Source organism: Mercenaria mercenaria, chromosome 10, assembly GCF_021730395.1.
Source record: "Mercenaria mercenaria strain notata chromosome 10, MADL_Memer_1, whole genome shotgun sequence".
Lineage (NCBI taxonomy): Eukaryota > Metazoa > Mollusca > Bivalvia > Venerida > Veneridae > Mercenaria > Mercenaria mercenaria.
In genome coordinates, this window is record NC_069370.1 from 70,346,002 (window position 1) to 70,373,097 (window position 27,096).

General features: G+C 34.9%; 1 protein-coding gene across 1 annotated transcript; it reads left to right on the plus strand.

The window, feature by feature from the left end:
* The first annotated feature begins 3,084 nt into the window (after positions 1-3,084).
* Positions 3,085-18,759, plus strand: LOC123561330 (uncharacterized). Its single transcript, XM_045353628.2, has 8 exons — positions 3,085-3,639; positions 6,676-6,885; positions 10,176-10,285; positions 13,640-13,808; positions 15,218-15,346; positions 15,675-15,884; positions 16,931-17,053; positions 17,428-18,759. Exons 1-8 carry the CDS (start codon positions 3,573-3,575, stop codon positions 17,685-17,687), a joined length of 1,278 nt encoding a protein of 425 aa, XP_045209563.2. The 5' UTR covers positions 3,085-3,572; the 3' UTR covers positions 17,688-18,759.
* The last annotated feature ends 8,337 nt before the right edge of the window (positions 18,760-27,096 follow it).

A 27,096-nucleotide genomic window follows, 5' to 3' on the forward strand; every position in this document is an offset into this window, starting at 1 on the left:
GTGCGTAAATAGTTTGTGGTTTTAACTACATGTATTCAAAAACATTGCCGTCATTATGACTAAATTGTAAAAACAGGAACAGTAACTGTAATTTGTCCTTGTATCGCCTTCAGAGTTTTCATATCTTTCCGTCCGTCCTATAATATATCTGTAGAATGTGTATCTCATCAACCTCTGTTTCAGTTGCGCCAGCCCAAGGTCAATGTCACAAGTGAAGGCCAAACGTTCTTATGCGCCCGTTTGGGGAAAAAACACGCATATAGGTAGCGGCGATGAGACAATGTGCAAGGTCGCAGCAAGGTCAGATATATCCCATCATATATGTGCCCAGAGCATAACTTAACAGTTGGGTCTATATTTTGAAAACCAACAACCAAATCATAAAAAGAAAGACTTCTTTTCCATGAAAATTTAACATGTAAAAACAAAACTGGGGGTCAAATGTCAACAGTGTTTGTTTTTTCCTGTTCGATCCATAAATCTGTCATCCTTTAAGGGATGCTGATACTACATGGCACAAATGTATCCCATAATGTGATGATGTGTCATGCGCAAAACCCAGACCCCAGCCTAAAGGTCAAGGTCACAGATGTCATAGGTCAAGATGTTTTTCCTGTCCGGCCCTTGACTGTCATCCATCAAGTGATGTCACAAATATTTCTAATAATGAAACGATGTGCCACGCGCAACACCCAGATCCCTAAGTTAAAGGTCAAGGTCAAACGTGAAGGTCAAAATTCAAAAGGGGTTTTTATTCTGTATTGTCAATATCTCTGCTATCCATTAAGGGATTTGATATTTCTTGGAACAAATGTTTCGCAGAATGAGACAACTTGTCATGCACAACACCCAGACCACTAGCTCAAAGATCAAGGTCACATTCTGAGGTGCAAGGTCAATAGTGTTTCTCTGTCCGGACCATTACATGTAGGTTATAAAAAAATTGACAGACATGTACCAAGATATCACATATCAGCCACCACTTCCAGTCAAATGAAGCTAGATGGTCGAACGGAAATGCACTTTTTTCAAAAGTAGTCTCTTGTTGATAATATTTTAGTTAAATATCCAGTCGTACGGGACAGCACGGTACCACATGTATTGGATTGGTAAATTATTGGTAAAGATCTTGTTTGTTGCGGTTTGGTGATATACTGCTTAAGGTCAATAACCATTCAGGTTTTGACTTCAGACTTAGCCTATAGGTAGGTGACGATGTGCAGAGCGCATGAACTTGACCGGTAGGCCAAATGCCAAAATCACCGACTAAGTTTAGATGTCAGATCCTAACCGAGTTCAGATGTCAAATCTGACCTTTGTTTTTGTGTGTGTGTGTCCGGAGCACAGAATCACACAATTCAAGGTATTGACTTGAATATAGATGAATTGTGATGAGGTGAATGGACATCTGCAGGACCCACGTTTGTTCCAAGTGTGTCCGTCCGTGGTGAAAAAAAAAACAAGCGCCTTTGGAAGCAGAACGCAAGAAAGCAAAATAATATATCTGGTTTGACTGAGTCGTTCATGAAAGGTAATGAAATGGTCAACCTCCTCACGTCATTTAGCACTGGCTCAACGGAATTCTATTGTTCAATTACATTGATTGGACTCTATGATTCCCAAGGACCAGAAAATGTAACGGGGAGACTTTAAACGACACGGCACTGAAAGACTATTGTTGAAATAGTTAATAAAATACTAGTATATGATCTTTTGGAAGCATAGAATGTAAACAAGCAAAATAATAAACTCTGTAACCCTGAATCTGTATTTGAGAGCACTCCACGGCGTAAATATAATTACATTAACAGACAATATCATCCAAAAAAAACCCCACAGGACCCTTTGATACTGCTGTTGTGTTTAACAGTTCATAAAATCTTTCACAAGATGATATGTAAACATAGAACGCAAGTTCGAAATTCCGATTATTGTCTATAATCTGCAATATTGATAAACGTTGTATTGGTCGTTTCGCACATTATTATAATCATAAGATATACTAATTTCTTGTTAACACCAATTTTCAATAATAATTCTTTTGCTATATCAATCCATTGTTTTCATTTATCTCCCTTTAAGGCTCTAAGTTCGTGCGCAATACTAAAAGTGTTTCTCTAACCAAATAATTATGCATATTCTTTAATAGGAAAGCTGCTTTATCTGTAAAATAAAATATTTAAAAGTCTTCCAGAATTTTAATGCTCCCTTTGCGCCAACTCAAGGTCAGTGTTATAAACTAAAACTAAAGGTCAAATGTTAGAGCCTTTGAGTCCGAACACTGTACTTATTTTTAGACCATTCGAATGATAAAAAATTGTCTTTTTTAAAACAAACAACTCATCACGAGTGTACGGAACCATTTGTCTCACTGTGCCAACGTCAGTCCTGAAGCACATTTCAATATTATACAAGTAGATCTAACATCAAATTATATATATATATATACATGCATCTGCATCTGGGGGATTACAGTTTTCAACATTTTTTTGTGATAGATTACTGTTTTCAACATTTTCTTGTGATAGATTACCGTTTTCAACATTTTCTTGTGATAGATTACTGTTTTCAACATTATTACAAAGAAAAATGAAGCGTTCAGTTGGAAGTAATATCGGCCCAGACATACACTGCTTATGGTCTGTACAAAGAATGATACACTAAACTCAGCACTGGGAGATACCAGGGGTAAAGCTGACAAGCTAAAAGTCGTATTACTGTGCGGTTCTTATAGAATGAATTTAACAGACAATATACTAGCATAATGTCAACTTTATATAGGCATTATTTTCATAAATTACATTCTTGCAGTGTGTAAAACTATAAAACCAAGCAATTAGTAAACAAGTTGTAAGTAGAAGGTATTTCACCTTAAATGTTTATAATTTGACAAGGAAATGTTGTCAAAATGTCCCCAGAATTAAACGGCTGTCATCCATCAATATTCATCACGTTTAAAAATTTCAATCGGAAACGTTTTTCAAACCCCCGGGCTGTTGAATGACTGACTTGTTGATGATAACATAATTGGTCAAAGTTGTTGTTGAATCACTGAAGACAGATTTTGAAATATTCAATTAGTTAAATATTTAATTACGTGTTTAAGACGGTGCGTCTCCCGAAAGATTTTTGTTTTGGAATTTCTTAAAAATCGTGCTGCCATTTGCATCGTTCTTATAAAAAGGACATTTTGTGGTGAATTGTTTATTTTTTAAGGAAATTCAGGTTGATTTTTTTTCATTCCGTAGGAATTTTATGACATTCTAGTTAACGCGCTTCACGGTGACTGTTTTCTAACGACTTAGAAATCTGTATCATTTTAAGGAGTGTGTTATTATTAATCACGAGAAGGAACATCGTTTTTATTGTCAATTATTCATAGCTGATTACTCTGTTCTCATAAGAAACAAAAATAAGTGTCATTTACACGGTCAGATGATTTACTACGTGTAAATAATATGGATGATCCTAGTGTGTGTATCGATACTTTCATTAGGAGAACTGTCTAACATAACATAGGAAGTGACTGAAACTTACATCATATATTTTTGACTTCTAATAATACCAAAAAAATGTCGTCTGCTGATGTTGGATTTTCTTCGAAACTTGGAATTACTTTGCTTGTATTATTTTTCATTGGTAGGTGATGTTTGTATCTTTTTTAGAAATTAATGTAATAACTATGGGTTTTACGAAGGTAATATCCTAGTCTGAGTTGTGGAAGGTCTCACTTAATGCTTAATGTTTTACTACAGCTATATTTGCACATTTTTTAAATAATTTAATGTTACTAAATGAAACTTTAATTTTTTTGAAGACATATGTTCTACCAGTCTGATATGAACTTACATGAAACAATAACATGTAAACAGTTCGCTCTTAAAGGTTTAGAAAATGTTTCCAAGGAGACGAATTTATGAATCGCCCGTTTAAGGTATTGTGTGTTCACTGTTAGCATTTTGTATAAAGTATTTAGCACTTTGCCATTGTCAGTTAGCATGTTGCACCGAACTTTCGTTGATAAAGTGACCTTGTTTATTTGTTGAATAGAAGCTTTTGCAAAATCTAATTTTTTTTTATTTGTTCTACTTATGGAAGGCCGGCGGGCCCCGCTAATTGCCAAATGCCGAATACATACTGTTTAATGTTAAGTAGTACATGCAAAACGAAATATGTCAAATTCTTAATGCTAAAATGTCAAATGTTAAATGCTAAATATTTAATGCTAAATGTCAAATGATAAATGTTTTTTGTAAAATTCTTTGGCCCGAGTTAATAAATAATAATAAATAAAATTTTCAATGATTTGAAAACAATGTTCTAAAAGTCTTATTTGAAGCAGTGAAATAATTAAAAAAAAATTTTTTATAACATGTTAAACAAAGTTATATTGCAAAAGCCATCGACATTTTTTTAAATATCCACTGATACATTCTGCTCTTTATCTCTTTAGCAAAAAGCATTTGGCATATATTACTCCGCATTTCACAATTAGCAATTCATGTAAGTATTTAGCATTTGAAATCCAGCATGGGGCTCCGGCCTTCACATAGTGACTTCCTGTTGTTAAGAAGTCTTTAGTCAAGAATTTACTTGTATATATAAATCTGGTATATAATACTAATACTAATAATAATACTTGTAAACAAAAATAGTTCATTACCAGAATAAAAACGATAGATCTATTAAAGTTGTTAAATACGAGGGCTGTTAAAAATAGCATGGACTTTTGCTGTCAAATGTCGCATATTGTGTACATAGCAATGTGAAATATATCGCCTAGTTGTAATTTGCATTTGGTCATACGTTTTTTGTAACATTTTTGCTGATAGGCGAAGCGCGTCGAACGTTTTTATTACATAGCGCAGTCGCTTTTTGATCTGTCGTGATTTTGAATTCGATCGCTAATGTCCGCACTAATAGTCTACTTGTTTGCCCCAAAATACGCCAAACTACAGCAACACGTCAGGGCCACATGCACCTAGAGTATGGCGTTCTTCCGACGTGGAAGGCGGAAGAAAACAACGTTTAAACTTGAGTGAGTATTTACGGGTTATTAGATTTGTATTGAGAAATATGCGCGACTTTAGGAGCGCAATATAATTCCGCGAAAGAACGAGTGCATATTTCTCGATGCAAATCTAATCTTTTTATTACATGCGCATGTGCACTTAAAATTATTATATAAATTATATAAATCTGTTATTAAGCCTGAGTAAAAGTGAAAATATCGTCACACCCGATATGAAGTTTGAACGTCAATATGGAAAAATATTTACGTTTCAGGTTCCATATATGTAATAATACTGTTTATAATGCATGTAATGTCGTCATTGACTCGCATAGATAACAAGACAGTTGCTTTGTTATGGAGAAATTTTGGCGAACAGCAACAGAAATTCATTAACTAGGCCTAATGAAGTAGACGCAACAACAATGTTCAGTCATCTTCAAGTTGTACAAACGATTCTCAAATTGTCCAGAATTGCTTGAAGACAGCGAAGATGGAGAGAGAAAACGGAAAATCTGCGAATGGACGTTAACGCCAATATACTCGTATGACGCCCTAGATCACATTGAGTACACTGTCCGAGATGCGTGGCATAAGTGTTCATACATTTTTAGTATTCTAACCAAACAACTTCAGTTGCACATGAAAATTTATAAAACAAATTTACAAATATGAATTAGTGCAAACTTAATGAAGGCATCACAATGAAGGCACGACGTCGTTAAATTCGTTGAAATATGATCGCCGTGCGCCGGGTCCGTGTTAGTGACTGTTTCCGGGGAGGCGTAACTCTTGATTGCATGGTCATAATCACGTCAAATTTGCAGTTCAGTTAGTAGAAAGATTGCAAGTCATGATGGTTTATTACTTGTTTTGCTTCATTAAAGTATATAAAATCTAGAAAAAAAGTCTATGTTATTTTTGAAGAACCCTCGTATTAGTGAAAATTGTTGGTATATTGCAGTAACTTAAACAATGGATTAGTAATCAGAAAAAAATCTACTAATACTTTCAAAATTGAATAGGTGCAGTTTTTAAAATCTTTTCTTATTTAAAGGGAGATAATATAATAACATTTATTAAGAGACAATAAAACATGCACAATGCACGCACGCTCGACGGTTGATAGGATTTAAGATTCTTAAAACTTTAAGCTCATTTGAACAGTTCTGAACAAAAGCGATGTTCAAATGTCATGTTACACACATTTTATAGCTTTTCTTTCCTGATATTGCGTATGTACAGACAAAAATATTACCTCTACGAGTAATTTAGAACTTTAATATCTATCTAATGCGTTACATCTGTTATTAAACTCTCCAAAGAGAAAAATTCCTATATATAATTTAGGTAGATGTATTTCAGAGACTTCATGGCATTGTTTTTTTTTTTTTTTTTTTTTTTTTTTTTGATAATTGTTTTATATGCGATAACAGCAGGTGATAGTATTTTTTAAATTTTTTGTAAATGTTTTTACATTTCAACGCATTATTATTATTATTATTATTATTATTATTATTATTATTATTATTATTATGTACAACGCCATTGAATATGTCATTGTATAGAAATAGGCGTTTAATCAAGTTATTCAGTTTCAGATACAATCTTTGTAACTAGACCAGTTTCTTCTAATTAAATTTAACTAATGCTTTATATTTTAGGTGTTCATGGCGACATAGAATTTGTGTTGTCTCGGAACAAAGGCACGTGGGAGAAGGCTTCCAGCTCGTGCAAAAGTATACGTGGAAATCTCGCCATTTTGGATAACCTCGAATTGCAACGTGCTTTTGACCGAGACGTCACCTCTGCGCCCGGTGAGAGAGTGTGGGTCGGGCGGTACGTCGGATACTCTCAAACTGTGACCATTAATGGTATGTTTGTCAGTTTTATTATAACATGTCGAACTATTGTGATCGCCTTGTGTGTCGTGTCATCCGTCATCAAAAACTTTACTGTCCCCTTTCAGGAGGTCACATATTCAGAGAACGGAACATCACTTTTTATTGTAAATGGGACAGTTGCCTATATGTATATAAGACAGAAATTTTCCTACGGGCAGAATTTCTTTAAACTTTGTGTACTGACTAAGAATAAAGTTTAAAACGGAAATATGTATTAAAAATCATAGGTACTCAGACTTGATCATGAATTATCTGCCCTTGAAAGTCGGAAAGTACTGAAAAAATCGACATTCAAGGGCAGATAATTCATGATCAAGCCTGGGTACCTATGATTTTTAATACATATTTCCGTTTTAAACTTGATTCTCGGTTTTTGACGTGGAACATGTGACTATTATAGAAATTTAAAAAGATAAGCGCTATTACTGTAGAATTGGAATCAGAATATCAGAAAATTTGTGCTTAGACGTACTGTATAGCTTTATCCGCTTGATGAAATGTACTGAATGTTTGATATTTTCATTTGCATCCCTTAATGGATAGTAAAATGTCATTTTTGCTGCAAAAGCATCTCTGCCCTATTTGATATGCACATCGCAGTTTTTCTTGTTTCCCCAAACAAAACGTTTTATCAGTACATTTGCTAAAAGCTTGTATGTTCAAACGTTTAAAGGTTAACCCCAGTGCTCTTTTCAGTATATAGAATCATAAAAGAATGCCATTTACCAGTAGGTCGATACTTTATGAGTATCAGTGTTATATAAAGTTTATCTAATTTTCTGCAAAAGTTTAGCAGAATCTTGGCCTATATGCTATATGACTGACAAACAAAAAATACGTTAATGACGTACTTACCGCTGTCTCGTTACTTTTTAGACCGGCAATATATCCAAAAATTAAAAAAAATAATCTTGTAACGATCGCTCCGCGTTTCTTATAATTTAGCCGAGATGTTCGACGATGTGACGTTTTTTGTGTTTTTTTTTTAAACCCAAATATATCTGACCAGTCGGATACTTTGCATGGTCGATGTTTTTTTCTGTTAAAATTATTAAAGTTTGATACCTTAAAATTACAACGCTTTTTAGCTCACCAGAGCCAAAGGCTCAGGGTGAGCTATTAGGATCACTCACCGTCCGGCGTCCGTCGTCCGTTGTCCGTAAACTTTTACTTTAAACGACATCTCCTCATAAACCGCTAGGCCAATTTCATCCAAACTTCACAGGAATGTTCCTTGGGTGAAGCTCTACAAAAATTGTTCAAAGAATTGAATTCCATGCAGACCTCTGGTTGCCATGGCAACCGAAAGGAAAAAATTTAAAAATCTTCTTCTGAAAAACCAGAAGCCCTAGAGCTTAGATATATGGTGTGAAGCAGTTTGGTAGACCTCTACCAAATTTCTTCAAATCATGACCCCGGGGTCAAAATTGACCACGCCCCAGGGGTAACTTGATTTAACATAGATTTCTATAGGAAAATCTTCAATTTTTTTTATAAAATAAACGAGAAGGCCTAGAGCTTAGATATTTCACATGTAGCTTGTCTAGTGGACCTCTACAAAATGTGTTCAAATCATGACCCCAGGCGTCAAATTGACCCCGCACCATGGGGTTACTTGATTGTACATAGAAAAATCTTCAAAATTTTCTAAAAATAAACCAGAAGGCCTAGAGCTTTGATATTTGACATGTATGATTGCCTAGTGGACCTCTACAAAATTGCTTAAATCTTGACCCCCCAGAGTCAAATTGACTCAGCCCCAGGGGTTACTTGATTGTACATAGGGAAATCTTCATAAATTTGCTAAAAATAAACCAGAAGGCCTAGATCTTAGATATTTGATATGTAACATTGCCTAGAAGACTTCTACAAACTTTGTTCAAATCATGACCCCCGGGGTAAATTTCTAAAAATAAACCAGAAGGCCTAGAGCTTAGATATTTCGCATGTAGCATTGCCTAGTGGACCTCTACAAAATTTATTCAAATCATGACCCCCAGGGTCAAAATGACCCCACCCCATGGGGTTACTTGATTGTACATAGAAAAATCTTCAGAATTTTATAAAAATAAACCAGAAGGCCTAGATCTCTACAAAATTTGTTCAAATCATGACTCACGGGGTCAAAATTGACCCCGCCCCAGGGGTCACTTGATTTTACATAGGAAAATCTTCAAATATTTTCTAAAAATAAACCAAAAGGCCTAGAGCTTAGATATTTGACATGTAGCATTGCCTAGTGGATCTCTACAAACATTTTTCAAATCATGACCCCCGGGGTCAAAATTGACCCTGCCCCAGGGGTCACTTGATTTTACATAGGAAAATTTTCTAAAAATAAACCAGAAGGCCTAGAGCTTAGATATTTCACATGTAGCACTGCCTAGTAGACTTCTACAAAATTTGTTCAAATCATGACTCCCGGGGTCAAATTGACCCCGCCCCATGGGGTTACTTGATTGTACATAGAAAAATCTTCAAAATTTTCTAAGAATAAACCAGAAGGCCTAGAGCTTAGATATTTGACATGTAGCCTTGCCTAGTGGACCTCTACAAAATTTGTTCAAATCTTGACCCCCAAGGGTCAAATTGACCCAGCCCCAGGGGTTACTTGATTGTACATAGGGAAAACTTCATAAATTTGCTTAAAATAAACCAGGAGGCCTAGATCTTAGATATTTGATATGTAACATTGCCTAGTAGACTTCTACAAACTTTGTTAAAATCTTGACCCCTGGGTTAAAATTGGCCCCGCCCCAGGGGTTACTTGATTGTACATCGGAAAATCTTCCAAAAAATGTCTAAAAATCATCAGTTTGACATTTGAAACTTGTAGCTCATATTTCTCAGGTGAGCGATCCAGGGTCATCACGACCCTCTTGTTTTTATTTTAGATGAGATTTCATGCATCGATTTTCATTAATTAGCATGATCATACTACTATATTTGGTACTCGTTTGAGCTTCTGTTGGAATAGAGTTCAGTAAAGGTTAAATAATATATTATGCCGATTTTATCACCCCTCCCTCTAAAGTTATAATGTCACAGATGAAATTGCGAGCAAACGCACAAATGTGAACCTTGCATCAAAGCCATGAAATAGGGAAATGCATGGGAAAAAACTAATATATCTTTCCGAAATTACATATTATTGCCACATAGAAACAGTATACACCAGAATCACCCAAGTGTATTCTAGGATGACTGACAAAAGATGTTAGTTTCTGTAAGTGTGAAAAACGATGTTTTGTTCATTTCAGGTTGCTATAGAAACCAGACTCTTGCTTTAAAAAGAAGTAAATTACTGGTGAATAATTACTTGGTCACGTGCCTTAGAGAATGTCAAGATACAGCGTATATAGGCTTGCAGGTAAACAGCATTTTTATATGGTGTACATTTGGGCCAAAGGTCTATTTTGCGTGCGCGCCCATTTCAAAATATACGGTTTCGTTAAGTGTAAATAAACAATGAGCACTCGGCTGCTACAGGGATTCTTGGGCTGATATTTTAAGAAGAATATGTTGTCTGGAATCAATATAACTTTTATAAAGTCAAATACAGCAAACAAGTTTTGAAAATAAATTTAGATAATACGAAGGACACATAAGTTATTAAACCTTAAATGAATATTATGATACCCGGTGTTAGGTCGTGTTCAACGAAATAAAAAAAGATCGATCCCTTGATATCTTGATCTTAATTTCAAAAAATGGAAATCTGTGACACAAGACCATCTCCTCAACTCTTCTCTCTAGAAAACAACCCAACGATGCTGTTGGATATAGTGCTTGCAGATGACCAGGGGTCACAGATTCAACCTACATTTGAATCTCTTAGATACTATAGTTCTAATTATGTTAAGAGGACAGACTCCAGAGAATGAAAGAAAATCCGTCATCGGCATAGCCAAGATAAAGGGTACCCCTGATGTTGCACATATGGTGAATTTTAAACTCAATCACAATTTCATATCTTATCATGTGATTTCAAGGTACATCCTTTGCGCACAAGAATCTATCAGGGTTTTCTTCCATTATGCGAAATAAAAAAGTTACGGATGCTCAAGGAACCACACCTCTTAGGGCCTACGGACTCTACATGCCAAAGCATAACATACCTAGATAACACAGAAAAAGTTATTCATAGTGTTGAAAATAAGTTAAATAGTTGCATTAAGATGTTTTCAATATTGCTTTATGGAATATAAAGTTGATTTTATGCATTTCATAATATATCCAGAACTGGATTTCAAAGTACCATCAAATGAGACAATATGCACTGCCTTCCAATTTACATTCTGAACAGAAAACTAAGAAGAGTATGGCAAGCTTCCTTGAAACCTATTAAGAAATATGTATATAAACTGAACTAAAGGTTTCAGATAATAACTTTAAACACTTTTCTGATACAGAACCCAATACAAATTGATATCAAGGCCTACGGACTCTACATCCATGTATGGTTACTAGTAAAATAGTTGCTGCAGTATAATATTTCATAGTCAGTTTCCAGAATTAGTGATATTTTCTGACAGTCTTATAATTCTTAGATCATTTAAGAGCATTATTAACTAACAATTTTATTTTATTTCTTTTTTTTTTTTTTGCATTTTGATTATTTAAACTTTGCAAAGACACAAGTGAACAAACTGTTTCATCATAAGAAGAACATGAACAAATCATTGAAATGTGTCAGTGTACCTCACTTTTGGTTTTAACAGGAAGATTAATCACATTCTAATATGACTAACAATGCTTTAATCATCACAATGATATTATGTTGACGTCTCGTCAATGTGATATTTAGCGCCGTGTACCCATCAAGAAATAGCACTTTCAAATGTCATGAAATATTTAATTTAATAATATGTTTTAAACAAAATGTCACATTGCACAAATGTGTTGATTAATTTACAAACATACTTAGTTATTCGCTTTGCTGAATAATTCACAATAATTTTCATCCGAATTGAACTCTACCGCAAGACTTATTACCATTTCCGGTCCTGGCGTGTATAAACAAAGACCTACTTTTGGCGCCATGCTTGCACGAAGAAACAGTTCCATTATGATTATATTTGATATAATTTTTACAATAAAGAAATTATTAGAATCGAAATAATTCATAGCAAAACAGTGCTTTATCAATATCACTATTTATACACTTGGGCGGTTATACGTCGTCTGAAATAATTTCACTTGGGCTGTGCCCTCGTAAAATTAATATGTTCGGCGTATAACCGCCCATCTTGTATAAAAAGTGATAAAGCACTGTTTTGCTATAAATATTTCTTAAATAAAACATGTTTAAACCTAGAAAAGAAGTTCCTGAATCCAAATACAGAATGGTTGCATATTTAAAACATAGACTAATATAGGGCTATGGACTCTACACAATATGTTTCATCCCTGCTTCAGTCAACAGTACACAAAAGTATGCAAAAAATTGCTTTCTTCAGCTATTTGGTTCCTTGTTACAGGTCTCATGTTTGATATGTTTGTTTCTTTACATTATCTGGAAATAGACTGGTAAATGTAACAGAAACGGGACTCGTTATGGAAGTGTAGAGTCCGTAGGCCCCTTGTATAACATTTTAACTTGTATTTATTATCAATATATAAATACTTTGTTAATACAATTTTTGTTATAAGTCTGATATAGTGTATCCTTAACCGTACTTTATGATACTAAACAAACATCAATATGCATTAGATCTGTAAGATAAGTGTTGGAAATTGGCAAAAATGTAATTAATTTATTACAATTATCTTTTTTCCCATTAAACTGTTTACTATCAACATCTTAGATGTTTGAAAGAATGAAGCTCTTTTGTTATATCATAAATGATAAAAAAAATATTAGTATTAGATATGATTATTGCATAAAAAATTCTGATTTAGCTGCATGAACATGGTGGGGCTACGGACTCTACAGGGCTACGGACAACCATTTTTTGTTCAAAACTTTTTTCTGCTTCTTCTCTGAAGAAATGTCTTTTCTGTAGTTAGTATGTAGGATAACCCGAAACTAATCAAAGGTTCATGTTCATATTGCTCTTGTTTTTGTGCAAGTGATACACTGTTGAAAATGGGGCTACGGACTCTACACAAAAATGTCAAGATTCAGCTATCATTTTTCAGAAAATAATGAAGTGCAAATCAATATCTTGCTTTTAGATGCTGGCAAATGTGTTTCTTTTTCATGATTATAATGATTATATCTGCCAGTTCAAAGAATAACTTTGGTATTCCCTTTGTAGAAACAGAGCAGGTAAAAACCATCAACGCATAACGAAGTGATGGATTTAGTTACTTACAAATATCTTGAATATTTTCGGACCAGTTTCAAATCTGTAAAAAATATGTCTTACCTGAATGTCAGTTGAAGTTTGAAAACTTGAAATAAAAACTGTAACAAACTAAAATAGTAATTAAATAAATGGTCAAAAAGTAATGAATTTTTCGTGCAACAGCATAACGATTAAAAATGAGCCATTTTTCGACTCTCCAACCCTTGTAAATAGAAAAATACTGAACAAAAGTATGATAAACCATACATCACCAGAAAGCCCTAACAAATATCTTTTTAAAAAAGAAGAAGATGATATTGTATTCCTTAAATGTTGTCAGAAATCAACATATAACACAAGGGAATATGAAAGTGCCCATTTATCTTGGCTTTGCCGTCATATACAATAAAAATGTTTTATTTATGCCTGAACAGGGTCAGCTATGTTACTGCGTGGACAAAATTCCATTACAAGCGGCCCCGGTTCCTGGGGCGTATTGCAGGAGCCAATGTCCTGGTGAAAACTCAGGAAGTTCCGCGACAGAGTTGGCCTGGTGCGGAAGGCAGGATCCAGCCTTCGATACAGTCTCGATATATAGGAAGGGTATGTGGAAAAATGGCAGTTTAATGTTTAATGGTAGACATAACGCAATATCATAAGCTAACATAATGGTTTTTTACAGAAATGTTTTATATCTTTACAAGAATAATATTTCTACAAAACAACATGATTTATATCAAAAAGCTGGCTACATGTTCTGTTGCTTTCTATGGAGTAACATGCGAGCTTAATTTTCGTGTATTACCTAAAGAACAATGCAAAATCCATGACAAAGAATTATTGACTTGGGTCATGAATGACTTTAGCTAAAGTAAGGGAGACAATCCAATTTAAAGGGTATTGCTTTAACATAGTCAATAATTAAGGGAGAGAATTCTTGCAAATTCTCGTTAAAGCTTACCATGTTTCATTAAACGTAACGGCTGACTGATAGTCATACATGATGTGTAGGTGTCGGTTCCATATTCCGCTATGACGTTTTTCATCTTCATTGGTGTAAGAGCAATCTCACCTACCCATGTTTTCCTTGAGAATTTTTGGACAACCAAAAAAATCAAAACAATAATAATGATAAATATAAAACGTTTTCCCCTTATTAAATGTAGAAATCACACCAAATCCTGGTCAGTGCATCTACATGCTCTCTAAACTGGCTTTTTCTGTTACCTACTAAGAAACAGTTATGTGGTCAAATGCTGGGGTGGGAGTGGATGGGGAAAGATTATGTTACCCCCTCAAAATAAGGCACCACGCTCCTACGCCTATGTCCTTGATGATTTTATTATGAATAAGCGTCATGGTATGTTCTCCTTTACCTGTAGACAAGCTTACTGTCGCTGAGTGGCTGCTTTAATTCCTGACATTTGCAGCCACCGCGTGTGACCGTCACAATATAAAACAAACTGTATGTCTTGGATTAGTTCGACTACTTTACCTGCATTCGTATTTTGATGAAACTTTACAACAATGCTACCTGCTGTTAGTAGTTGCACATATTATTGTCCTGTGTGATGATTTTCCACTCAGTTATTGCTCAGTCGTGACTTTCCACTGGAGTTTATCAGCAGATGGAGCAAGTTTTGGCGACGCAAATCTTGTCTCGCTAGTTTTTCTCAATACCCCATTTTTGATTTTAGTAAACCTTTCTCTGTCAATAAAATCATTAACATTGATGGATGGCTGGCGGGCTGGGCTGGGCTGGGCTTGCTGACTGGCTGGCTGGCAGGCTGGCTGATTGATTGATTGATAACCTCGTTATCTTGAAGCCTTCCACTGCTCCAAGAGTCTGGTATTTCTCTTCGTTTACATGTATATCAATCTCTCTTGAATTTTGAGGGGGGAATGCCGTATAAAATGAAGTTCGAACACACGAAAATCGAGTTTGAACCCTTTCAGTGTATTGCAGACCCATAAGCAATCTGGATTAGTTAAATTGTTCGTATGTTTTACAGTGAGACCAGGCGAAATCAAAATGGATTTAAACGTTCCAAATCAAGGAGAATGTATCGCCTATAATGCAAGGGAAGATAAGTGGCTACCACTGAACTGTAATCAGCCAAAGTTGTTCACCTGCGACAGATGTGAGTACTCTACCTGAAACCAATTCAGTATACACGGGTTTCACATTATGATTCATGTCACGAGACAAAAACAAGTGTAACATCAAAGACTATTTTCAAAGCACTGCCATTATGTTAAAACGTAATTCGTTGTTATAAATGAATATTTAAAAAATCCTCAGTGGGTTTGAATTATTTTGATAAAACTTAAATAGCAACTTAATGCTTGAAATAAATGATGGCTCCTCAACATTGAACCAGATACATTTTATGAAGTAGGCGTTCTTTCAGTACTATCTACAAAATAAATATGTTTTTGTTCAACTAATACTGTTTTAACTCATTTCAGTACAATGTTCTGCGCCTTCGCCAATGTGTGTCCTAGAGAGTAATGCTCAAGCCACGTGGTATCAGGCACGTGCACAATGTGAAGGAACTAACAGTCGCTTAGCAACAGTAAACTCTACAACTAACAATTTCTTCAAACAGAAAGTTATTTTTAACGACCCCATATACTGGACTGCACTACACAGAAAAGAGGTTATCGTATGGAGTTATGGTAAGGTCAAATGTTTTTTTGTTTTTGTTTTTTGCATTAAAGACTGACCAAAGAAAAACTTTATTCTTTTGTATTTCCGTGATGGTAATTACTAGTATACATAATTTTGATTAAAAAGAGAATCACAAATTGACATTGACGTAATTATGTGAGGTCATGATTATGTGATTTATGTCTTAAAAATTGTTGAATTATTGTGGCAGTATGCATAGGACTTAAAGAATCATAACGCCCTCGTTTATAACGTTGCTGCTACATTTTTGATATGAACAAAATTAATGAACAAAAACTTTACTAACTTCTTGTTAACTCCTATTTTCGATAAAAGTTGTCTCATATATTTCTCAAAGGTTTTAATGATAAACAACATTGTAGAAAATACCAAAAAAAAAAAAAAAAAAAAAAAAAAAAAAACGTAGAAAATACTTCTGAATGTATGGGTCTAACTGTGTAAGTTAATGTACAATATTGAACGTTCTGGTTTTTTTTCCAACCATGTTATTATACATGACGTCTCTTTAGGCAACTGCTTTATGTTTTACCCTCTATAAGGGACTTTAATGTATTTAGTTAAGTTTGGGAAACACTTTGTTTCTACACATAGTACGAGTAAGTTATTAATGTTACATCTTGCAGTATAGTTGCATTACGAAACCTGTCTTATCAAAATGATCTTTTAGTAGTTTATATCGGGGGGGAGAGGATTGAGGGGCGAGGGGAAATAGGTTACTAGGTTGTGGTATATGAAATAAACTTTTCATAAACAAAGCAAGATGGCTTTTCTGGTCATGTAAATAACATTCTTTAAGGGAGTCATACAACGTTTTCGTAAATCTAAATTAAATTAAAACAAAACATTAACAACAAAAAACACGAAAGAATTACGAAGCAATATGCCAAGAACATGTTATTTGCTGAGAAAATAGAAATATAATGCAGTTGTGAAAAAGAAGCGAATTCAGTGACGAAATCTTATGCATTGCTTATTGTACGCCAGTAAGCTATGCAAATCAAGTGATTAATACGAATGCATTTTTTTTCCATAGAGAATAGTCTTAATGACATTGAGCAGTCGGATAGATGTTTTGCAGCCGTTAAACAACAAAATGGCGGATGGCAGCTTTTGATGGACTGGTGCAGTAATGAACATAAATACGCATGCGTACAAGGTATGTTTCATTTCCTGTCTTAATTACTGGCACCGAATTAGACTGATTGTTAACCAGAACGTGTCTGAAGACTTTTTTTAAAGTGTTAATTATTGTTTAACTGACAATGACAGGTTATTCTGGAGCTTTTCGGACAAAAATAGTAAAAAGGAGAATTGCGTTTATAAATAAGCATTGTTATAATATATTAATTTCCATCGCAGAAATGTTATTGTACATGTGCATGTATTTTCAAACAAATATAGTTTACTTTAACACTCACATTTTCCTAAAACAGAATGTTCTGTTCATGATGCTATCTACTATATTCTCTTCGACTTTAAGGGCAATTTTAACATAATATTTACGCTTCTATTCTTTCATCATAATTACAGATCATAAGACTAAACCAACTTCGACAGAGCCCCCAAAAACAACGAGTTTCACAACGAAAACAACAAGACGGCCAACAACAGTGACAACATTCTCAACGTCGACTTCAGAAACACTCCCAACAGTCGACCCGTACGCCACGCCGCTCAGTGTCACGTCATCCGCGGGAAAACTTTTTATGTGGATCCGAAATTTTGCTTTTGTAACTGTATTTCAGCTGGCTTCGTTAAGCCTAACAGTTCGGTATTTCACTGCCTACTGATTTTTAAGAGCTGAGAACCCAATTTAGAGGACTGCTTATGTGTAAAAGCTCATTTATTTACTTCTAATATTCATGTATATATCCCCGAAATATGTGAACTGTCTCGTGTGTTACAGATGCACACAACCTATTGTGATAAATTAGTGAGTGTTACACAAAATTAGTGAGTGTTACACACCAAAATGAAAATGATTTCATACTTTTTAGTGACAAAACTTGCTTACTCATTGGCTGGACAAAGTTGTATTTGATTCGCAGTCAGCACTATATACAAAACTCACATGTCATATGTGACTAGATGTCACAGGAACTGCTACTGAAAGCCTGCGCAGGTCAAACTTTGTATTCCATTGACGAATCAGGCATAACGTATGTAAAACTGAGTTTCTGAAATATACAGAGTATGTTCGAACTATTCAGTGAGGACAGTCACGTGAAAAATCATGACCTGCGCTGTTAGTCCAATGAACAGCTAGGTGTTCCCAATGGCACTATAATTAGACAAGTGCTCTAATTTATTCTATTAACACCAAAAGCTAAACTTCAGAACATAGAGCTATACTCGTTATTGAAATCTGAATGAAAACTGGTGTAAGATGCTGAAATTTGGTCCGAATGTTTATGGATTGCTTGAACTGACAGGATGTGTGATTGTAGAGTAGTAAATGATATTAACATTTATAGTGTTTGGACAGGTAGCGATGCGAAAAAAAAGTGCGAAATTTTCCTTATATAAGATGAGTTATTTATATTTATGTTAAGTTAGTCCGCTGTCTGATGTTATTGTTTTGTAATCAGATGTGAAAATATATTGACTGGTGCTAAATAATATTACATTTGTGTAAATGCGTTTTTTCTCTTACACCTATAGATACTTTAGAGTGTCACAAATCCATTTTAACATGCATTTGTTTCTCATCTGTAGACATATATTTGCTGCATACTTGCATTAGATCACGTTACAGGTGTTTCGTAGTGCAGATAGATATATTTAATCCGAATATCGTGTGTGTCTTAAAGTTAGGAAATTACTCAGTTAATCAACTATTGTACGAATATGTGCATAAAGTAACATGTGTTTGTTTTGTTTCTGCACCAATTGCCCCGTTTTTTCTGTATTGTATGCAATAAAGTTTAAAGATGTATTCCTGTTGGACTGTATAAATTTGCACCAGAGTCGCGCTCGCACCACGCAAATATAGCTGCGGTATACAATATAGTACACTTTTTGAATTCCCCGATTTAATCATTTATCTTGGGTACAATTTAACAATTAATTTAGAAAAAATGGTATTTGGTTTTCGCGATAAATCATTTGATTTCCCCTCTTGGGGCCGGAATATACTTCATGCAGATTCCGTTCGTTCGCACGACGTGCCGATCTGTTACTTTGTCATTCACGGTTGATTTGATAAAAGTTGGCATAAATGACTAGCATGACATTACAATGTGTCGCGAGCAAGAACTTATTCTCTTCCTTTATTTCATCACAGCAGCCTGAAATTATATCCAAAAGCCACCAAAAGTCTGTACATGTATATGAAGTGACCCCCTTTTTATATAGAAGTGGGGTCTTTTTCATATACAGATGGATAGAATTTCAGGCTCCTGTGATTTCATGTACGTCCGGACTTTGTGGCAACAATGAACGGTATGACATGTGTGACGTGCAAGAACCCTAACTCTTCACACATCATAAATTTGCCTCATGGAAAACAAGGTTAGTATGTCCCACTTTATATAGATTAATGATAATTACTCGGCACTTGTGTCCCTTGTAAAATGCCAGTAAAAGCAATGATATAGAAACAGTTTTCTCTGATTTCGAGACTAAACGAGTGCCCGATAAACAGGGCTGAAATGATCTTTATTTAATGATCGAATTAGATTTAGATTTAGATTATGAACATTTCTTCGACTTCATCTTATTTTTTGATTATGCATATAATTACATGACAATAGTAGGTTTGGCTCAATAAATAAATCCTGGTCAAATAAGAGTCAATGGTGGATTTACACTGCATTTGAAAACAATATATGGCGTTACTTTTTTGTAAATCGCAAGGGTGAGTTTTAACAGGACTATACCTTTAAAATACAATTTTACCACGTGGCTATTGATATAATTTTATGTTATCAGGTTTCTATGTGAAAAAAATCCCCAGTTCTTGCGTAATACTGGATGTAACTATAGAAAGTACCAGTTTTTCCCCAGAAATAGATTGCCAGGCATGGCACTCCAACTCATTCCAAATCCCCGCAAAACATATACGTGTTTCACCTGGATGCTGTACTTTATGGAAAGTCGAGATTGAAATTGTTTTCTGCTACTGATGATAGGTCTCCGATGCCTAATCATAGATGTATTTTTCTGTATAGACTCCAAAACTACCCTAAACAGAACTGCAAATTATGGTTACTTCTGCTCAGGAAGCCGGTCATACGAAAATAAAAGTCATAGTTTGGTCTGACATTTATGCTTACTCATTGACTTAAATATTGTTGTAATCTTTACTCTTATAGATTAACAATCTGAGCAACAAATACATGAAATAGTTCGAAAAGGACTATGTATGAAACGATGTTTTGGGTCCCCATTCAATTATTTTTAATGTATATTTATATATGTGATCTAAAATATCTCTATTGTATTTATTTGCCAAATGCCTGAATACAACCTTTGGAAGCATAGAAAGCTACCAAGAAACTCTGATTGAATGAGTCTGTTCATGGTACAACACTACTTGCGTCCACCAGCACCGGCTTAACGGTTATTCTATTATAGTAAATATGCGTGTTCTCCGTGGTCCCAAATAATTAAGGATAGGAAAATATAACAACACCGAGTCCGATTCAATGAAGTTACCAGTTCACATTAGAACTTAAACTGTGATTCCAATGCTGATATAGCATGAAATTTTACATACATCTACAGAGTTAACTCTTAAGGTACGGTAAAATATAACTTAAAACGCGTGGTTATCCATGTTTTTAACATAACATACCCAACTTTTTTCTTCTTAGGCGTCTTATCAAGCTATCCGCAGCGGGGTGCGAGAACAGCCGCGGCAGAGACTTTCTGATATCAGACAGCCCTCTGATTTACATTGAAATATAGAAGGATTAAATTTTGTTTTGACCATTCTTCTTTCCTGCTTTGATATTTAAATTTATCACTGTTCCTACCATAAAATTCATTTTCTTATCTTTCCACTGGTGTATTTTTTATTAATGTAACACTATTTCTTCTTGCTTCCAATTTCATTTGAAATCAACCATAGTATTTCCCTATGTAACCTATATAAAATGCAAGCAAACCACGTCTTTCGCTAACTTTAAAGGACATTTAATACTCTTTCTCCTCTGAAACAAATTTTATCACTGTTATGACGTGAAAGTATAACAAACAAAGATAATGATGATATAAAAATATTTAAAGTAATTCAATAGTAATTCATAGTTTACTGTGTATTGCGATCAATGTCAAAGCCACGTGTCATTGTTGCGGTCAAAATTGTAAATTGTCGCAACCACGTGTCATTAAAATATTCGGGGTCTTAAAATGTAACAGATTGTTACATGTGAAATGTCAATAATCACAGTTTATAGTTTTGTAAATTTTACATCCGCGCTACACTGTGACTGAAGAATTATCGGTTGCACTTTTGTAAAAGTGAAATAAATGAGATATTAGTGCCTGCGAAATAAAAATAGTATAACTTTTGAGATTCAGTTTAGAAAATATAAAAAAAAAATCAGAATTCTTATCGGCCTGTACAGAGTTTTCGCTTCCATAGTTATTCATCAGAATCAGATTAATGCATAACAGAATAAATCACAGCTATATGAAAATAAGACTGTATTATTTTTATTGTTATTACTATAAATGAATATGAATGTGTTTTTTTTTTTAAACTTTTGTCTGGCTTTTTATAGTAGAAATCAATTTTATCTCAGTCTCTTATAATTCATATATGAATGACATTGTACATTGTATTATTGTTTCTTTAACCTATGTTGTATATTGATGTACTGTACAGTGAAGAGACTATCATAAATAAATAAATAAAAATAAAAAAAAATATTACTAGTATATGTATGACAAGACTGCTATATGATATAATTGACTGATGAATAAATTTAGCACTCCTGGAAGTATATAAAATATGCTACTGGCACATAGATTCGAGTACTTAATTTTATTACCAGGTTTACGAAGCTTACAGTTGAACAAATAATTGTCTAAACTATTCTAAGTCTAAATGAGAACGATGGACTGATATGATATATCTTTTAACTTGATATCTTTTAATTTAAAATGGATTTTAGTATTACATTAATATTGCTTTTAAAATAAAAAAGCATATAGCAGGTTTGGCTTTTTGCTTGGATTCACTAAGCGTGTAATGTTTTTCTGATTAATAGCAAAGTGTTAAGTATAGTAGCTGTCAGCATGATCATACCATAAAACTTCTGTAAACACAGCAGGTATCCGCGCCTGTACATGTATAAGGGTCAGTTGTAAAAAGAAAAAATTTATGATGAAAAGAAATGAAAAAAAATTAACTAGATTTTTAAATAAATCATCATATTTCTATACTAAAAATCTATCCTATAACGTTGACTTTTTCGGAATTTTTTATGAAAACTTTTGATCACAGAAATGCGAATTTACATAACTGCATGCCGTGTGCGCTATCCATACTGATATACAACCAGATGTTCTGTTGCGCAACATATTATACTTAACTAACTAAGCAAATGCAAATGAGATAGCGGTCAGATAAACCTAAAAAATTAGTACTTAATTATTAGACTGGTGTCTTAAATTGTCATTTCTTTCTGTACTGTTACATATTGTAAATACATGTGTTTTTAATTGCTGCAAGTAAAACTTTCCACAATGTCAGACTGCCTTAGTTCATTTCATAGCTTGTACTCAAAAATAAACTTTCATTTAATAACCAGGCATCTCCGCATCGAAAGAAAGCCTAGAAGCAAAACGTTATTGTAACACTAAATGTTACAAATCGAGTTTTAAAAGCTGTTGATGAATCAAAATTATCTTATCTGGATACCTATAATTCACAATTTGAATGTTTTCAATTAAAATTTCATTCGCATATCACTGCTGAAAATGACTTTTATGATTTTAATTTATATGACTATATTTACATCATAGCTATGTTTTAATGAGGTTGGTTATTGATTCTGTTCATATTTGAGGTGATCGTGAAAATATTTTATCCAATAAATTCTTGCATTAAATATACGGACTCCCATTCCGTCCTTTCTATTCTTTTATGGATGATAATGACAACACTGTTTATTGGTGAGCATTCTCGCATACCAGAGCTCTACCATGGTTCTCCGGTTCGTGTCGGGTACCATGTCGAACATCTGATGAATCAGAATGATTGGTGATAAGATACGTTACCTTACGGGTAGATAAGGGGAGAAACTCGCATATCTAATATGTCTTATCAACGGTAAATACAGGGTATTGTCCCTTGATGAAAGAAGACTTTAGTTTAACATGAAAAGATCATGAAATGTTAACTGCTATCTTATTTTGTAAGTGTAAAAATTGCGAGTCAATATCACTATTACTAGAAATAAAGAAGGAAAATGTGTCTGTTCAACATTTAGAGAATTGATATATATATGATTGTACTGAAATGAAGCTACGTCTCTACAACAAAAGTGGCAACTGATAGGCATTGCATTACTTTCGAAGCCAGTATCATTTACACATGTACTATAGTAATGTGAAAGCCTGTCCGCTTAGCTCAATAGGGAGAGCGCAAATCTACGGATCGCGGGGTCGTAAGTTCGAGCCCTGGGAGAGGCGTATGTTCTCTGTGACGATTTGATAAAAGACATTGTGTCTGAAATCATTCGTCCTTCACCTTTGATTCATGTGGGGAAGTTGGCAGTTACTTGCGGAGAACAGGTTTGTACTGGTACAGAATCCAGGAACACTGGTTAGGTTAACTGCCCGTCGTTACATAACTGAAATACTGTTAAAAAACAGCGTTAAACCCAAAAACAACAACAACATAGTAATGTGGTACTAGAAGATGTGTTGTCTCACAGAAAGCTGTGATGCAGCAGTTTAATCTTGTGTTATTTCCTAATCATTTTGCCTGATAAACTGCAAATTTGTTAGCATACGTTTGGAAAAGTAAATTTAAATTTTTTGATGCCATTGGGGTATTAGAATTTGGCATTTTGGCACTTTAAACAGTAGTTGGAAGAAAGAAGAAAATGATAGCTTTTATGAATATGTTTTTTTTTGCGACCAAGAATTAAGGGCATATTAGAATCGAAATAAGTTGGGTTTTTTAAAATATAAATTGGTAATATATCCGTTCAGTTTTTAATTTATCATTGAGATGTAATTTCCATTGTAATTTTAAGACATTTTAGGTCATGCAATTTCGAAAAAAAAACTGCAATTTTGACTCCATTAAATTCATAAATTCATTTGCCACTCGGACAGTTTCCGGTTACTTTTGTGGTATTGGATTCAATTCTTTTGAAGAAAGCTACCGAAAGTTATAGCTGCGAAGGGATTAAAATATAATTAAATATGTGTATATAGGACACTGGTGATTCCACTTTCTGTCAATATATGCAAATATTTGATTTATTCAAGGGCCATCTGTGTAAAATCATCATCTTGTCCATACGACTTCCGTCCCTCCGAATTAGTGTCCACAACATCACATGCTGAATGACAATCCTGTGAGGTTTGATGACTCAATGTCAAATACATTTGAGAAATGCAGACACTAATCCGGGCGGACGGAAGGACGGACAGACGTATGGATAAGAGCAAATCTAAGTACTCCCAACCTTTTTTGCGGACACAAAAATAGAAAGAAAATACATGTACCTGCCATTACAGGTTTTATTTTCAACCAAACAATGAGAGCAAAGTCATACTGGTATAGCGTTTATAATGATGCACCAACGATGTTATTTAATTAAGGTTCTCCAGACGAGGCTGATACATTTGTACTGTTTGAAAGTATCGTGATGTCTTTGTAAATTCAGTAAGGCGCTACTTCCGAGGGTATCAAGATGAGATTTTCCAGCACCCAAAAAAAAAAAAAAAAAAAACAACCGGGAAAGCCCTACCAGGCATGCACCAGTGAAAACACCGGAAATCCACGGTTGGTGTCCAAGAAAGACTGTGCTCAATATGACAGGTAGTGAGTCTGAAGTAATTCAATCTTCACCTCTGATTAATGAGGGGAAGTTGTCAGTTACATGTTGAGAACAAGTTAGTGTGTATTTCATACAGTGTATGTGCTGCTACCACCAATGTCCTTAGCTGGAAACCATCTGTCAACGTCTGTTTCGCCCTTTTCATCCCAGGACAGTCTCGAGATGCTAGGGCGGTAATGTTGGCCAAACATTACCCATTGGTGGTCGGCTTCCAGCTACTAGCGTTCCTTCTGTACCACAGCCAGCTGGAGCTTCTTTCAGCAGCTAGAGCTATCTTCCTGGCGGCATCTCTTCTTTCTTTCCCAACAACCCCAAATGCATTTAACATTTTCCACACCGAGTGGGTAATGAAACCCCTGCAGCCAACCTCAACAGGAAAGTTCATTGTCTGCCATCCTCGTTACTGGCACTGATCGAGGAGATCCTCGTACTTTCCTCTCTTCCGCTCGTTTGATTGTAGGCACCTTTCTTACCATGGAACTGTAAGTTCCACAATTGCAACTCTTTTGGCCTTTTCTGAGGTGATGACAATGTCTGGTCTGAGCGTTGTTTGAACAATTTCTGGGAATTGCAGTTTTCGGCCCAAGTCGACCCTCATCTCCCAATCATCTGCAGCTTGAAATATAGATCTGGTACAGAATCCAGTATGATTTGAACCAGGCTTGGCATATATTCTTGTTGATATTTTTGACAGAAGACAGTTCATTTGTTGAGGGCGTCAGTGGCCGTGTGGTTATGGTCACTGACATAAATCACTTGTCCCTTTGATGTGTTCCTCGCTTGGGACATAAAATTCTTCATATGAGGAAGCCATACCGCTGGCTTCCGGAAGGTCGGTTGTTCTACCCAGGTGCCCGTTTGTGATGAAATAATGCCATATGATCAACCAGAGGGCCATGATGGCCATAGATCACTTTCAGAGCTTTAACAGGCGGAAGAGAAAGCAACTTTGGAAGAGTACCATAATATGTTCAAGGTGTAGAAAGTTCCAGAAGCAGTAGAAGTCAATTACATAAATTTATGTCACAGATGACAAACAGTTCAAACACTATGCGCTTCTTAAGTCTTTAAAATTGGATGGAAAGATACATAAAGCATTGGAGCAGGCAGAGGTGCTTTGGAAGATCTTTAGAATGGTTATCTGTATCCAGCAGTTTATAAGAAGTTGATTAAAAGTATTTCTATATTCAGCTGCAGTTGTCCCTTAAATGGGACTGGGTTCCCTATTTGAACACGTTTGGAAGACGACCATTCATGATAATGGTGCTACAGTCCAAGTTTGGTAAAGATCCATCAAGCCATTCATAAGAAGTCGTTTAAAGGCATTTCTATTTTTAGCTCTAGCGCCCCCCTCCCACCCACCCTAAAAGGGGCAAGTGCTCAATTTGAGCATAATTTGGAGAGGACCTTGATGAAGATCCATCAAGTAGTTCATGAGAAGACGTTGTTTAAAGTAATTTCTATTTTAGCTCTAGTGGCCCCTGAAAGGGACCAGCGCTCCTATTTGAAAAAAAGAAAACTTGGGTGAGGACTTTACAATGATACTACAGACCAAGTCTAATGAGGATCCGCCAAACAGTTCATAAGAAGTTGTTTTAAGGTATTTCTACTTTTAGCCCCAAAAGCCCCTGGAAGCGGCAAAGCTTCCCTACTTGAACTAATTTGGGAAAGAACCTCATAGTAATGTTTGATGAATATCCCGTAAGTGGTTCATGAGATGAAATTGTTTAAAGATATTTCTATTTTAAACACCCCAGTTTGAATAATCTTGGAAGAAGACTTACAATGATGCTACAAAAAGTTTGATGAAGATTCATAAAGCAGTTCACGAGAAGAAATCAGAAATAAGGCAGAAAGATAGCCTTCATCAATTGTAAGGCAGAAAGATAGCTTTTGCCAATCATATCTTTTTTATTTTAAGCTCTGTTGTAGGGGGCCCAAGCTGTAACATTTGAACAATTTTGATGGTGGACAATGCCAGGATGCTACTGACCAAGCTTGGTGCAATTCTGACAAAATTCTTGCTCAGGTGAGTTAATAATTGTGTTGGGACGTTAAACCCAACAAAAAAAGAACATTTGTGGTTAGTAGTGGTGCAGAATACAGTACGACTTGAACTGGGCTTGGCATATTCTTTGTTATTCACCTCTGATATATGTATGTAAGTTGACAGTTA

Coding starts and splice junctions, on each gene's coding strand:
- LOC123561330 (XM_045353628.2), top strand. CDS start 3,573: ATGTCGTCTGCTGATGTTGGATTTTCTTCGAAACTTGGAATTACTTTG. Junction 3,640..6,675: donor GCTTGTATTATTTTTCATTG/GTAGGTGATGTT, acceptor TTTATATTTTAG/GTGTTCATGGCGACATAGAA. Junction 15,885..16,930: donor GGTTATCGTATGGAGTTATG/GTAAGGTCAAAT, acceptor TTTTTTCCATAG/AGAATAGTCTTAATGACATT.